This window comes from Pogona vitticeps, chromosome 3 (assembly GCF_051106095.1).
Source record: "Pogona vitticeps strain Pit_001003342236 chromosome 3, PviZW2.1, whole genome shotgun sequence".
NCBI classification, from domain to species: Eukaryota; Metazoa; Chordata; class Lepidosauria; order Squamata; family Agamidae; genus Pogona; species Pogona vitticeps.
The window spans coordinates 83142149-83157007 of record NC_135785.1 but is presented as its reverse complement, the minus strand read 5'-3'; the positions used below and the strand labels follow the sequence as shown (position 1 = coordinate 83157007).

Here is a 14859-nt window from a genome sequence, read left to right as displayed (position 1 = left end):
TAACTCCATATTATTTATTTAAAGTATTTTTAACCTATCTTTCTCCTTAAAAAGGACCCAAGGCAGCTTACATCATTAAAAGAGTATTTAAACTAACAATAGTGAGGATACAAATACTGAAAAGGACCAAACAAATACCATACTAAAGAAATGGTAAACAAAAGCAAGACCAAACACATTCAAAGCAGTTAGGTACAATCTATTTAAAAACAGCACTCAGGCAACTAGTCACTAAGGAAAAGCTTGCCTGAAGAGAAAGTTCTTTGCTTGCCTGCTTGGGAAAGGACACCAAAGATGGAGCCAACCTAGACTCCTGTGGGAGGGAGTTCCAAGTTCCAAAGTCTGGGAGCAACAACAGTGAAGGCTCTCCCCCATGTACCCACCAAACACCCCTGTGAAGGTGGCAAGACCAAGAAAAAGGTCTCTTTTGATTACCTTAACGCTCCAGCAGGCTCATAATGATAATTTTAAGATAGCTTGAGACCCAATATGCATGCCAAGAAATGTCAGGAAAACACATTCCTCCTCCTCCTCTGCCTTCCCCTGATATGCTGATATGCTAGCCTTTAATGAACATTGATTTAAAACAAAGAAAACCTAAGATGCTTGCAGATACTTTTTTTAACAATTTTGCACACTGGGCTGTGGTCCAGAGTCCACGTATCATCACATTTCAAAGCTGCTATGTTTTCCCACAGCCAGCAGTGGCCAGTAATAACTGTACCAGGGAGGACCCAAAGCACAGTAACCAGTGGTTGAGAGAGCCAAAGATGAAAGCTGGAGATGGGGTAAAAGTGGTCATCTGTGAATCCACACGAATGGGTTAATCCATGCTTCCGTGGAGCAGCCTCGGAACTTTGTAGCTCAAGCACATAGTGCCGGGACCTCCCCCACGCTGGCTATAACTCTGCCCCCGGCACCGAGTGCCTCAGTTCCATGGAACCGACCGCCGCTGCACAGCATGCAATGGCAAATGCGACGGACAGTGGGGAGGAAGGGCAGGGAGTGTGAATTCACAGACGACCACTCGAAGAACCAGAGTTACAGATAGGAAAGCTCTTTTTCTTCTTCATGATCTCTGTGAATGCACATTAATGGGTGACTAGCAAGCTCATTTACCCAGAGGAGGGACGTCATGAAAGTGCAGAACCCAGGACAGGTCGACCCACTGCACCCTTAGCCTTAGTTCGGATATCTAGGCAGTAATGGGAAACAAAAGTAAACAGAGTGGCCCATGTGGCAGCTCGGCAGATATCTGCAATGTCTACCCCGTGGAGAAAGGCCATTGAGGACGCTAAAGCTCTAGCAGAGTAAGCTCTGACTGGGCCTGGAAGACGAGTCTCAGCTAAATCATAGGCAAGACGGATGGTCTGGACTATCTATCTAGAGATGATCTGAGAGGAAGCTGGTGCTCCTATCGAGGGACCAGCAAAGGTGACAAAGAGTTGTCGTGTCGTATGGAAAGTGGCTGTGCGGTGAATATAATATGAGAGAGCATGCTTGATATCCAGGGAATGCAGAGCCTTCTCGAGTGCTGAGGTTGGTGAGGGAAAGAAAGCGGGAAGCACAATTTGCTGATTCAAGTGGAAAGAAGTTGAAACCTTGGGGAGAAAGGTAAGGTCTGGATTCAGAGTCACCTTGTCTGGGTGAAATTGCAGGAATGGAGGGTCTGCTCTCAACGCAGCTAGTTCTTCAGCTCTCCACGCCGAGGTTATTGCCAGGAGGAATGCAGTCTTGAAGGACAACAAGCAGAGCGAAGCAGAAGCCAAGGGTTCAAAGGGAGGCCTCCATAAGTCGTCGAAGAACTAGTTGGAGCGACCACTGTGACGGTAGTGGTTTGTAGGCAGGGTGCATAGTTTTCAGCCCTCGGAGGAACTGCTTCAAGCTAGGATGTCTAAAGAGCATGGCTGCTGGGGAAGATGGAGGCAGTTGTGTAATTTTTGGCAGCTGGGAAAGGTGGCGTTCGGAAAGCCCTTGTCAAAATAAGTGGAGGAGAAATTGAAGAAGTGCATCCAGAGATGTGAGGGACCATCTTCAGCCTGATGTATTCCGCGATACAGTCGGAGCCAGTGGTGGTGGCGAGGCCACAAGTTGCTGCACCAAAAAGCCCAACGAAGACTGTGGGCTGGCCTGTGCCAATTCAACAACCTCCTGAGAGGTGTTGCCCCAGTCAGGAATATCACTGATGGAAGGGGATGGCGGTGGCAGCTGCAAGGGTACTTCCTCTTCCCCGAGGGTACACTCAGGCTCACCAAACATTGCCAGGATATCTCCAGCCTTGGTGACGAGACCTGTACCGCTTTAGCAGGCTTAGGTGTCTTTTTGTCTTGTTCAAACTCAATGTCGAAGACTGCAAAAGTGTCGACGCCGCAGCCATCGACCTCAAGCCCGAGGACAATCTCGGTTTGGTCGCCATTTCCCCCGCCTTTTGGGCTGCAACTTCAGGCAAAGCTGGCGGAGATGGTTGCAGAGTTTTGGGGGAATCCATAGAGGTCGTTTGAGATGGTGAAAGTTGGAGTCGCAACTTTAGAGCTGGCTTCATAAAGTTTTTACAAAAGGTGCCTGCGTCTGGCTGATGTTCTTCTCCAAGGCAAAATAAACAATGGGAATGTCCGTCAGAGAGGAGAATTTTATTTGAGCAGACCTCGCACCTCTTGAAGAGGCCTGGTGAGGCCATAAACTCAAAGTAAGCAACCCGACAATTAATCCTTTTTTTTTCTGTTTGCAGATAACTCACTGTTGCAAAGCAAGGTCAACGGTCAGAATCAAGCCAGGGAGGTCCAAGGAAGAGAGGGAAAAGTAAGATAGATCATTTAATTGAGTGCACAAAGTTCCAAATGAATCTGGAAAAGCAGCGGTTGAAAAGGAACTGGGGCACTCGGTGCTGGGGGCGAAGTTATAGCCAGCGTGGGGGAGGTCCCAGCACCATGTGCTCGAGCTAGAAAGTTCCGAGGCTGCTCCACACAAGCATGGATTAACCCATTAGTGTGCATTCACAGAGACCATGAAGAAGAATGGAAGGCTTTAAGTTGGTGATGGGGGGGGGGGAGAAATCGCTCCAAATTCTAGTCATTAAAACTGGGGTGGGGTTTTGTTTATGTCTTTTGCCTTCCTTTGCTTGCTTGCTTTTCTTGACTTTTGTAAAAGAGCTATGTGTCTTTTTCTTATTTAGCTATTTTTCTCCTGTAGTGGAAGAGGTTTTCCTTTTTGAATGATTTTTAAAATATTGTTATTTACTGTGTAATTGTTCTGTTAAACGTATGTATTTTGCTGCTGTTTTTCCATTATGCTGTTCAGAGGGTCTGTTATGCTTGAGTGAGTGGCACTAATACTGAACACATTTAGTATTTTTCCCGAATTTTTGAGTGGTTTACTGCTTTTTGAATTGGTGGGTGGGTGGGTGAGCAAATTATAGTATTTTTTGCTGTGTGTGTAACTTAGTTGAAGAAGCATCTTTGTGTGGCCCTTTCACAGTGGTGTGTACAGGTGGCACTACCAGAAGCCTTATTTATAAACTAGTGCCTGCATAAATCTAATAATTATTTTGCTATCTCATGAAATGTTGCTTGCTGTTGGAGAAGATTCATTCTCTGTTGCTTTGCCTCTCTGCTTTTTGGTGTAGTTTTTCAGGGTTTTGTAGGACTTTTGGAGTGCCAGAAAGCAAATGAAAGAGGTTTTCCCTTTTATGTTATATGAAAGAATTAGTATGTGAAAACATGAAAATTGGGGGGGGGGGGAACTACTCAAAAGAGCCATTAAAATGAAAGAAACATGAACATTTTTACTGTACACATCTCTAGTCACACCTCCATTTTGACTCATCAGTGGCTATGAGCCAGAGATTCGCAAAGTGAACCAGCCCTGAATGCAGCATCTGCCCCAAGGAACTCCCACTGTGACCCCCCCCCAACACTGTCCACATACACAGAAAGGCCTCTAGGAAGTACAATTGGTAATTTCAGGCCATTTGGGGAAAAGAGGGTGACCTGTTTTAGGGACACAGAGAGGCTTACTTCAAAAGCTTGTTCCAGTTTTCTGAGGCCCTGAGGACAAATATAACACACAAGCCATTGTCACTAGAAAATTACACAAATTCCCTTGGGTTCAAAGTATTTAAACTCTTATACTTAGGACTATAGCCATCATCATCATCATCATCATCATCATCATCATCATCATCATCATCATCATCATTATTATTATTATTATTATTATTATTATTATTATTATTATTATTATTATTATTATTATTATTATTATTATTATTATTATTATTATTATTATTATTATTATTATTAAAAAATACCAGACACAGTCAATAAAAATTATAAAAACATTGACTGATATTATATAAGAGAAAGAAGTTTTAATCAAAAACCTAAGTATCTGTTAAATACTGGCACAGTTATGTATACTGTTCCTAATATTGACAATTTTTGGTGTCTATAAGTTTGGATCTGGAAATCGCACAAGATCTTGACTTTGCCATTTCCTGTTATCTTCTCTACCTGATGTTCCCATGGGTTTTTGGAAGATGGCAAGTTGTATTTTTGCATAATGGTCAATGCACTAATTTTGCCACTCTATCATGTCTGATTTTGTAATCTGTTTTTGTGCAATCTCTGTACATTAAAAGATAAGTTGTGGCACAATTTCATCTTTCTCTTGGCAGAATCAACATTTTCTGTTACCACTAATTCCTTGGATTTTAGCTTTCATCACATTGTTTCAGAGTGCTGTTCTGGTGTAGCAAAAATCAAGCCTTCAGTTTTTTTCTTAATGGTCCCCAGTTTTAGCTGTGCCCATGTTGAATTATTCACATGCCTTCCAAAAATATTTCCAATATTTCTCAGGTGTTGTCCATGTAGTGGTTTATTTTTCCAACTGTTTATTTTTAAATTGTTGTTACTTGTATTGAGTCTTTGTTTCAGTTGTTTTCAAAATATACTCCATTTTCACTGCCTTAAGTAATTTTTCTCTACTTTTACCAACATAATCATTTAGGCTTAACAACAACAGCAGCAAAATCAAAATCAAAAGCAACTACTACTACTACTACTACTACTACTACTACTACTACTACTACTACTACTACTACTACTACCACTACTACTACTACTACCAACAACAACAACAACTACAATCCTCTATACAATTCAGTTGGCATGCACACACTAGTTCATTTTAGTCAATATCACACAAGTGAGCCAAGACTAAGTCTTGCCATCCAATGAAGCATAAAAGTTGATCTGAGATGTGACTGTAATTTCTTACATTTATGTTCTCAAATTCAAATTTCTCATGTTCATACAGTGGGGTTTTGACTTGAGAACTTAATCTGTATTGGAAGGCGGTTCTCAAGTCAAAAAGTTCTCAGGTCAAATCTGCATTTCCCATAGGAATGCATTGAAAACCATTTGATCCGTATCTGCTCTTTTCCGTCCATAGAAACTAATGGGAAGCTGCTATTCTGCCTTCGACCACTAGAGGGGGATATTTTGTTTCAGGGAAGGCTGAAGGTTCAGGGAAGGCAGGGAAAATACAGTCCAGGCAGTACAGTACCAGGCAGTCTGAAGACTGTCTCCCAATCCACTCTCTAAACGCTGGGAGGAGTGAGGAAGCAGACAGGCACCCTTTTCACTGGCCAACAGTTAACTGAAAGTTCAAATTTTGCACTTTCCCTGCCTCCCACATGTTTTTTTTCAGTTCTTAACTCAAATCTAAGTATGTAAGTCAAGTCAATATTTTCCTATGAGAGTGGTTCTTAAGTCAAAATGTTCTTAACTCGAGCCGTTCTTAAGTCAAGACCCCACTGTACTCTCTCGCCAGCAAATCTGTACGCGGCAAAAAATGTGGCTAGTTGAATAAAGCCCATGTAGCTGGCTAGCTGAGCTGTATTGTGCATTTACTGAAAATAAATGTTTGGCCTTGTGGCGATCACCCTGCTCTGGCTCAGGTAGGAGATTATTTGCATGTACCAATGAGAGCTGTTGGGAGGTAGAGCCAGAGAAACTAGAAGGGAGGGAATGAGTCAGAGTCTAGTTAGTTCAGTGAGAGACAGAGATGAGAGTCTGAAGTAGAAGTTAATCTGTGGTAGTTAGAGAAGGTGTCCGAGTTAGAAGTTAAGAGTGTGGAACTTATAGAGAGCTAAGGGAGTTAAGAGTGAATCAAGTTATTACTACTCTAATGAATACATTAAAGTCTGTGAAGAATCTGTTTAATCAATAAACCTGTGTTGTTCAACTTTATACTCAGCTTGGACCTCAATCTTTCTAATTAAAGGGTGTTGACAGAGGTCAACTGGTGGTAGCAGAAAGGAGAGAACGTGTCGTAGGCCTCAGGCTAGTGAAACAACCTGGGGACACGGGGGTGCATCACAATTGGTGTCATCTGGTGGGAAATGTAGCATGAGCTCTTTGTTAGGTGAAACAAGCAGGGGCCGCTTAGTAAACATCAGACTTTTTTCCTTTTTCACAGCATAGGGCAGTTTCACTATGCAGCTAATAAAAAATCTTGAGTTTAGGGTCAGACACATAAAGGATAATTTGAAAACAAGCCTATTGGTTTCTCAGCCAATAAAACTGAGTCATTTTCAGATTGCTGATGGGAAAGACTATGAAGAAATTTTGCAAATTTTACATACCTGTTTCATAGGAGCATGTCTAATGAGGTAAGTAACGGCTCATTCATTTTACTATTTCAGTCCCAAAATGCATGTAGAATCATGCTTCCTTCTTACCTAGACTGACTCTTTATTGAGGACGACATCACAGGAGAAGATACTGGCCTGATGGGGGCTGAGACCCCAGGGGTAACATTAAGTGGTACTGAGGTAGTCAAGGACTGCGTTCTTCTGGAAGGCAGGGTATTGGTACCAGAAAAAGTAAGAGTTGGTTCTAAGAATGAAAGCAAATTTGTATCACTGCCATTGTTTACAGGTAAATAACATTCTCCTTCATGAAATAAATGTCTTATCTAAATGATAAGCAACAATTGATGTAAGAAGAATAAAAAGGGAGCAAACAGTTTTGAACACTTCTTTCTGTCTATGCTGGAGGACTCCTGAGGGGCTCTAAAATGGTTTTCAAGCGCATTCATATCATGAGAATTTGCACACTTATGTCTTTCCTCTCCTCTTTCAGGTGGCTAGGAGGAAGACTTTAGTTAACCACAATCTGACGTTTTGTCTGGACCAGAAATGTTGTTTTGGCATGGGATTTTCAGGGTATTTTTTTCTCTACAACTATCACAATTCATCAGGAACTCCACCAGCCAGAATTCTGGCAGCTGTAGCCCATGGCAGAGTTCAGTCCTCTGAAGATGCTGGCCACAGAGACTGGCGAAACGTCAGGAAGTACAACCTTCAGAACATGGCCAAAGAGTCTGAAAAACCCATAACAACAAAAACAAAAAAACAACAGTTGCAGGTAGATGTTTTGGTGAAGAACTACGCCAGCTTACACACCAGTGACTCATTGATAGATAGGCAGAGGTCAATCTGCAAATCCAATCGAATACTATTTCTATTTGTATATACAATATTTGACTTGTTGAAAGCTATTCCTTAAAAGTGACATCTGTGCATCATCCACCTTTGGCGAAATTTCCCAGAGGAACACTGTCAGGTTGTCCTTCTTTTGCCGTTCAGCTTTCCTGAAATCTGAGACTGAGCACTGTCCTAGAGCAAAGACATTTTTCAGTGATGGGTTAAGCAGACCCTTGTTTTAGCGATGCTTATGTTATTGCTATTTTTATGTTTCTAAGAGTACAATAATATACTTTGTCCCAGCAGATTATAAGTTCAAGTCAGGATAACAAAAATGAAACTGAGACTTCCATGCACATTCAATCTTTGAGCAGCTCTTACACTCCTCTTCTGTATAGCCTGGCAAGCTGCTCCTCAATACAGGGAGTAGCTGGGAATTATATAAAAAAGGGAAGAGCTGTAGCACTCATGCCCACTGAGATGATTAATGTATGTCATTTGTGCAATAAATTAAGATAAAAATACCTGATTCATCTTGCTCATCAATATCTTGAGGGTCTGAGCCACTTCTACTCCGGTTTTCCTTAAGAGGTCTTGCTTTTCGAGTTCCCATCTCATCATCCGTACCATCTCCACTTTCACCCTGAAAAGAGGCACCATCACAATATTTAGAAACAATGCATGCTTTCATAATCATTCACTCTGCAAGTTACAGGTATTGATAAAAATGATCTTCATGGAGTCATTATCAATTTGCTGAGGCAAAAAGACATAAGCTGTTTGTGAAAGAAAATTATTAACCAATGATTTGAGAGCCAAACTAGACGCATCATAGGACATTGTGAGGATTCTTGAAGAACCCCTCTTCCCTTTCTTGGTTCCCCCACATAGATGCTTCAGAGTTTACCTCATGCTTTAACTGCTCAATATTTATTAACTTAGGTCCAACAGGGACATTTGTAACATCCATTTCTCTTCCCCTTCCAACATGGAGAGGAAAGGATTCTGGGAACTTCCCTAACAGTTCTTTCTCTGATCGGTCCTCTAATCCAAAGGCTTCTGTGGTCTTCAGTTCTGTCACACGTAGTTCCCGAGAGCAACAACACTGAAAGCAGTGACAATGGTTCTCTCTCCCACCACTCTGTTTCTCCCTCTGTCTTTGTTATTCCACCAACTTGACTGCTCGGTCTGCCCTGGAGAGGAAGTCTCCAACACTTATCCAGTCCTTCCCCCTGTTCTGCCCTGGCCACTAGGTTTCTCTCCTTCCTCCATCTCTTGCACCTTTCTCTCTCTGCCCAATAAGAGGGCTTCTTTGAGGGTCAGGAATGTCATCTCCTCTCAGTTTCTTCCACTGGCACCATCATTCTCTCCCACTCCCCAGTCTAGGGGCTCTCCGGCACTATCTATTCCCATGACTGTTAACTTTTTTAAAAATCAGGACTCTCTATAGCATGTCTGATTTATTTGACGATCAGAAATCTCTGAGTAAATTTTATTCTTCAGTGATTGGCTGCCCGGGGGTAGCGATCTGGGGGGTTTTCGGGCTCTTTGGCCGTGTTCTGAAGGTTGTTCTGAAGGGAGCACTCCCAAGCCAACTACACCAGAGCACAGAGTGCTGTCCTCTGAAGATGCCGGCCAAAGAGACTGGCAAAACGTTAGGAAGAACAACCTTCAGAACACGGCCAAAGAGCCCGAAAAACCCACAACAACCATTAGATCCTGGCCGTGAAAGCCTTCATGAATTTATTCTTCAGTCATTAGCTCAAAGGCCTGAGTAGGAAAGTCTTTTGCCTGAGAGTTTAGCACAGCTTGATAAAAAGGAGGAAATAAAAAAACTTACTGCTTCATGCACTCAATTTGCAACAAATTATTTATTCTTCATTCACCAGGATTTCAAAACCACTATAATTCCACCAAGTCACATTTTGTTGTAGAATTCACTTACTACTAGATTCACAAAGTATGTATTGTATGGTAACATTACCTGAAGAATTGTGAACATCTCTTTGACTTTCAGCTTGCTTGCCATGTACTGTTTTTTTAAATCAAAAGCAACAGAAAAAAAAGTTCTAACATTTTTATTTTTTATTTTGCTTTTGGCCACTTTCCTGTGCCAGCTAATGTAATGTAGCAGGGCAGCGATGGTGAACCAATGGCATGCATGCCACAGCTGGCACGCTGAGCCCTCTCTGCGGGCATGCGAAGCATAAGTCGCCAGATCGCTACCCCCGGGCAGCCAAACCTGAGGATGTGGCTGCAGCTGCAGTGCTAGCGCCCCGACAGGTGGCGGGCCAGGATCTGGAGCAGCTGTACATTACCTCTGCTATTCAGCATTGCAGTGTGTGTGTGTGTGTGTGTGTGTGTGTGTGTGTATGGCAAAGGTTGGACACGATTGGAGGCGGATCCAGAGTGGGGTTTGGAGGCACCTCCATTCCCAGGATTCCCCCTTCTGTCGCCACTATCCACTGGGTTTTATTTTCCCCCCAGTTCGGGCACTTGGGCTCAAAAAGGTTAGCCATCGCTGTGATAGGGGAAGAACTCTCTCTCTCTCTCTCTCTCTCACTCTGCAATGCTGAATAGCAGAGGTAATGTACTCTGGTTGTCAGTCGTCTGATCCTGGGCAGGGAAGGAGGACTGGAATTCTCAAGTGGATTCAGGATATACAAGATGAGTAAACTCAACCCTAATTCTATGGCTAACCTTCAACATTCCCAGAACCAATTCAATATAGTTTTTTCCTTATCCTCATGGAGGAGGGTTGAACACCTTACTTAAAAATATTCAAAATGCACAAATCCTTTCATAAAACATAGCTGTGGTATAATTATAATCATAATGAACATTCCCCCTAACAAAAACAGAAGGCCAGATCTAATGGGAAAAACTCTTTCAGTTGAATATATACAATTACAAAATTATCTGACATGCCATCTTGATTTCTTGATGCTGTGCTTGAATAATGGCACTCCCGATACTCAAACATTATAATTTGAAAGATGCATATTGAAATGTAAGCTACTATCCCTTCATGAGTATTTCATTATTCTTTTCCAGCTACTCCAGTATTGAATGCTCACTAGAAAGTTCAGAAGCTTGGCTTGACTTGATTCTGCTTTGCAAACGAATGCTTTTTTTGGCATAGAGGAGAAATCATATTTTTTGGCTAGTCAAAATTACTATGAATGCTTCGGATGTATTATACTTTCCTTCCGTTTAGATTCTTTAATACAGACAAAGGTCCAGCTCAAAAGTCAAAAACAGAGGACTAAACATTCTATTTCCAGTTTAATTTAAACACAGACAAACTTTTGTATGTATTATGGGTATGCAAACAAAATCATCGGATTTTAAATAAACTGAATGCAAATAAGTCAAAGTTACATCTTTCTATTTATAATTATTTCCTGTCTGTTGGTGAATGCAGCTAATTATGCAGGAAATGTATTATAAAGAAGACTAAATTACCCATGCATCAACATTAAACAGCAGAAGAGCCTACCCTCATGAGCACTTTCTTCTTTTTCTTAGCTGTGCTGATTCCCAGAGTGTTGTTCCTCTGCACACCTGGTTTTTCTATGTTTTTTGCCAAGTTTCCTGGGTTTGTATTTCTTGTACTCCAGCGCCTCCCTCCAAATAATTCAACAGCTTGAGCCAAGGTTGGGCCTTCATAGCGGCCATCCTCCTAATAAAAGATTCCTCTATATTATTAAACTGGACAAAAAAACCTAATCATTTTCCATGGTGCACATACATGAAGGGACACAAGGTAGCCAGGATAGTTTGAGACACTTAGAAAAAGACAAAGTCTACAATTGGAATACTGGATTCAGTTTCAGAATAATTCTTGGGCCACCTTCCACTGGTGGATGGAAGCCGAGAAAAAAGAATGGACCAAAAATACTATCAAATTTTAGCTTGACACATCTGAAGCCAGCAACTAAGCTTTGGGAAAGGCAGTTTTCCAAAAGGTTAAAGTTACAAAACAAGGATATAACAAAAAAAAAAAGGAGCAAGGGGCTGGCCTTCTGGGAACCCTGGAGGACGAGACTGTGATCTTAAGTGGACTGGACTTAGTCCCAGGCCTCAAGTTCCCCACCCTCTTGTAGAAGTTCAATGGGTCTAATATGGCACACATTCTATATGATTTTCTGAGGAACAGGGGAAGCCGGACCTTGCTTTACCTGATAGAGGCTGACGTACTGTTTCCGGAGCCACTGTAATCTCTGATCAGGGAATCTCTTCATCTTCCTGACAGCATTCATTAATTCCAGCAATCCATCAAACAGCATTTTTGCCGTGTATTTTGGAGCCACAAAGTGCAACAACTTATTTTCAGTAGTTTGAAGGCCGTACAATAATGTTACTCCATTCTCTTCAACGGACATATTGCAAAGTTTATTCTGAATGAATACTGTATGCATATCGATACCAGAGTGCCCCATATACACAGCCTTTGCTGAAAACAGATCCAGGCAACCCTCCACCAGTCCAGTTAATCCAGTACTGCCAAGAAACTGAAACTTTCCAAGTTCAGCTGTGCTACCTAGCATACTCAGTTTCATTTTAGAACTTGCAGAGCAAGCAGTAGTGGGCTTTGTCCACGTCAATGTGCTATTGTCAGGCTGAAGTTGAAGGAAACAGCGTGCTGAAAAATGTGTTTCTTGGTCATAGTGTATTACTGTTGCACCTTGCAGCAAGAACTGATGGACATCAGCTCTAATTGAGAGCACATACCAAGGAATGAGCTCTATCCCATGACCGAAAGCTTGCTGCTGCTCTTCAGCTGTCGGTGTAATCCATTCTTTGGATTGCTCAAAAATGTCATTTTCAGAATCTGACAAATCTCCAGTTATAAACCTGCATGAAAACCAGTGTATAGTGAGCATTCAATTAAGGTACATGACCATACAAGGAAATTATCATTTCTTTAGGCATTATAAAATCAAATCTCTTTGCACAGATGTTAAAAATATTTATTTGTTACATTTATATACCACTTTTCCTTTACTGAGTTCAAGACAGTGTTTGTGGCTCTTCTCTTGACTACTCCATCCTCTAAACCATAGGTCCCCAAACCCCAGTCTGCGGCCCGGTGCTGGTCCGTGGCCTGAGCTGGACTGGGCCACGGAGACATACCTCCTGCCCCACCCCCTGCACATACTCACCCCTGCACAGCTGATTTGTGCATGTGCCCGTGCTCCAGTGTGCCTGTGCAAGTGCTGCACTGCCATTTGTGCATGTGCATGAGTGCCCACACAAGCGCCATGCCACCGCTTGCACATGTGCATGAGCAAGTGCCCACACAAGCACTGCCGTTTGCGCATGCACATAAGAGACTGCATGTTTGCGCGGGTGCTCATTCACGCATGCACATGAGCATGGGGGTGCCCTGCCTTCCCCAGCCGGTATGTGGAGTGAAAAAGGTTGGGGACCCCTGCTCTAAACAACCCATGAGATGGGTCAGGCTGACAGAACAGAACTGGCTCAAGGCCACCCAGTGAGGAATTTTATGGGAATTTGATGCCTAGTCTCCTGTCTTCATTCTTACCAAAATTTTCATGCTGTTAAAAGGAAACAGGATTGTTCTAGTCTGAGAGAAAATGTCACTTGGGGATTAAAAGCCTTTAAAAATGAAAGCATACTGATTTTGTTTAATATTTGACAAATGCCATAAATTTATCATTTATTATTTTTAGACTATTAAAATATCACATTTCCCTAAAGAGTGATATAAAGTGACAGAAATACAATATTGAAATAAACTAAATTTCAAAAAATGTCATGTTAATATTCACTTATGTATGAGTTAATTGTATATGCAGATATCATAGCTAAAATAATGATTATTTTTAATCATTATTCTTTCTTTTTATTTATGTGTGTACTTTTTTTACCAAAATAATTAATAAAACATATCCAAATGCTAGACCTAACTAGAGCAGACCCTTGAATCAATTAATAGTAAAGGTGGTGGTGGAAGTGGTGATGACATGCTATCAAGTTGACCCCTACTAGAGTTTTATAGTACTCTAGCAGAATGATAAAGTACTCGGAAGTAGTTTAAATAGTCCCCTCTCCAGTGTCACTCTGGGGCTTTACAGCTTGCCCAAAGCCACATAGTCTGACTCTTCTCCCAGGAGGCACAGTAAAGAATTGAACTTTCTACCCTAGCTAAGAAGATTTAGGCATGTGAAAATACACAGGATATGATTTTATATTCTTGACTTGGGTGCAAAATAAAGCTCTGCCATGGATAGCAAGATATCTCTGGGAAGGTCACATATACAGGATAAAGTATCTTAAATCTGCTTTTCCCTCTTTCTACCAAATGAAAGATTTCTACTCGCTTATTATGAAGGAAACTTCTGGAAAAGTGTGGTTTTTCACATTATTCAATATTAAATGCATACATCAATTAGGAACAATATATTTCTGGAAGAAAAGCTACAAATGACTAAAATGAAGATATGGCAAGCCATTCTAAGCACGTTTAGATGTTAAAGAGTGGTGTGAAAGGACAAGAAAAGAGGTCAGACTAACTTGGCGTCAGATGTTACTCAACAAACCAGAAAGAACCGGTGCCAGATGATAATAATTCAATTAGAAACTGTTTGTCAGGAAGAAAAGATGACTTCATACAAATATTAAGGAAACAAACATATTTAGAATACAATGCTGTTTTTTGTGCACAAATGGACACGTATTAGACACTAGATGTTAAGTGGTTCAGAAAGACTTAGGATACTTGACACTATACTTCTGCAATTACGTTTAAGCGCAAGAAGTCTTAAGTTACAAGCGCTCAGTAACCATGAGGACAAGGGAAGAATTTCTTTGCCATGAATTAAAAGCAGAGTAATGAACATACTTAATACTTCTCCTGTTAGAACTACTTCTCCCAAACTTTTACTATAATTATGTGCCATCAAGTTTATTTTGACTTATGACACTCCTTTCCAGTGCTTTCTAAGTGTAGAGTACTCAGAAGTGATTTACTCTGGGACAGTGCAGCTTGCCCAAGGCTACACGGACTGTCTGTTCTCCAAGGAGACACTGCAAAGAACTGAATCCCTGACCCCCTGTTCAGCAGCCAGGTACCCAACTCATTGAGTTACTGTCACTTGCTCTTCAAGCACTGCATATATGGTCCTGCAGCCAATGCCCCATAGAGCGAAAGTGCTTCTAGCAAAAGCAGCCTCATCCCTTTAATTTTATGCAAAGCACCCTTATCCAGAGTGTTTTACAACAGAGGAAGGGCCACTGAGCCTCATTAGAGATAGCTGCAGAGTTTAAGTCTATCTGAAGAAAACTAACTGGCCAAGACACCTACCGTGTTTCCCCCAAAATAAGACAGGGTCTTATATTAATTTTTT

General features: G+C 41.6%; 1 protein-coding gene across 9 annotated transcripts in view; it reads right to left on the bottom strand.

The window, feature by feature from the left end:
• The window catches only part of PLCE1 (phospholipase C epsilon 1), a 201661-nt gene that overhangs the window by 50682 nt on the left and 136120 nt on the right, over positions 1-14859 (bottom strand). For all 9 annotated transcript variants that reach the window (XM_072995309.2, XM_072995312.2, XM_072995313.2 and 6 more), the window contains 4 exons: positions 11668-12343; positions 10986-11168; positions 8012-8129; positions 6740-6896 (listed from right to left, as the gene is read on the bottom strand). In XM_072995309.2, coding sequence (XP_072851410.2) covers positions 6740-6896; positions 8012-8129; positions 10986-11168; positions 11668-12343 — 1134 coding nt within the window. The remainder of the gene's footprint in view (positions 1-6739; positions 6897-8011; positions 8130-10985; positions 11169-11667; positions 12344-14859) is intronic.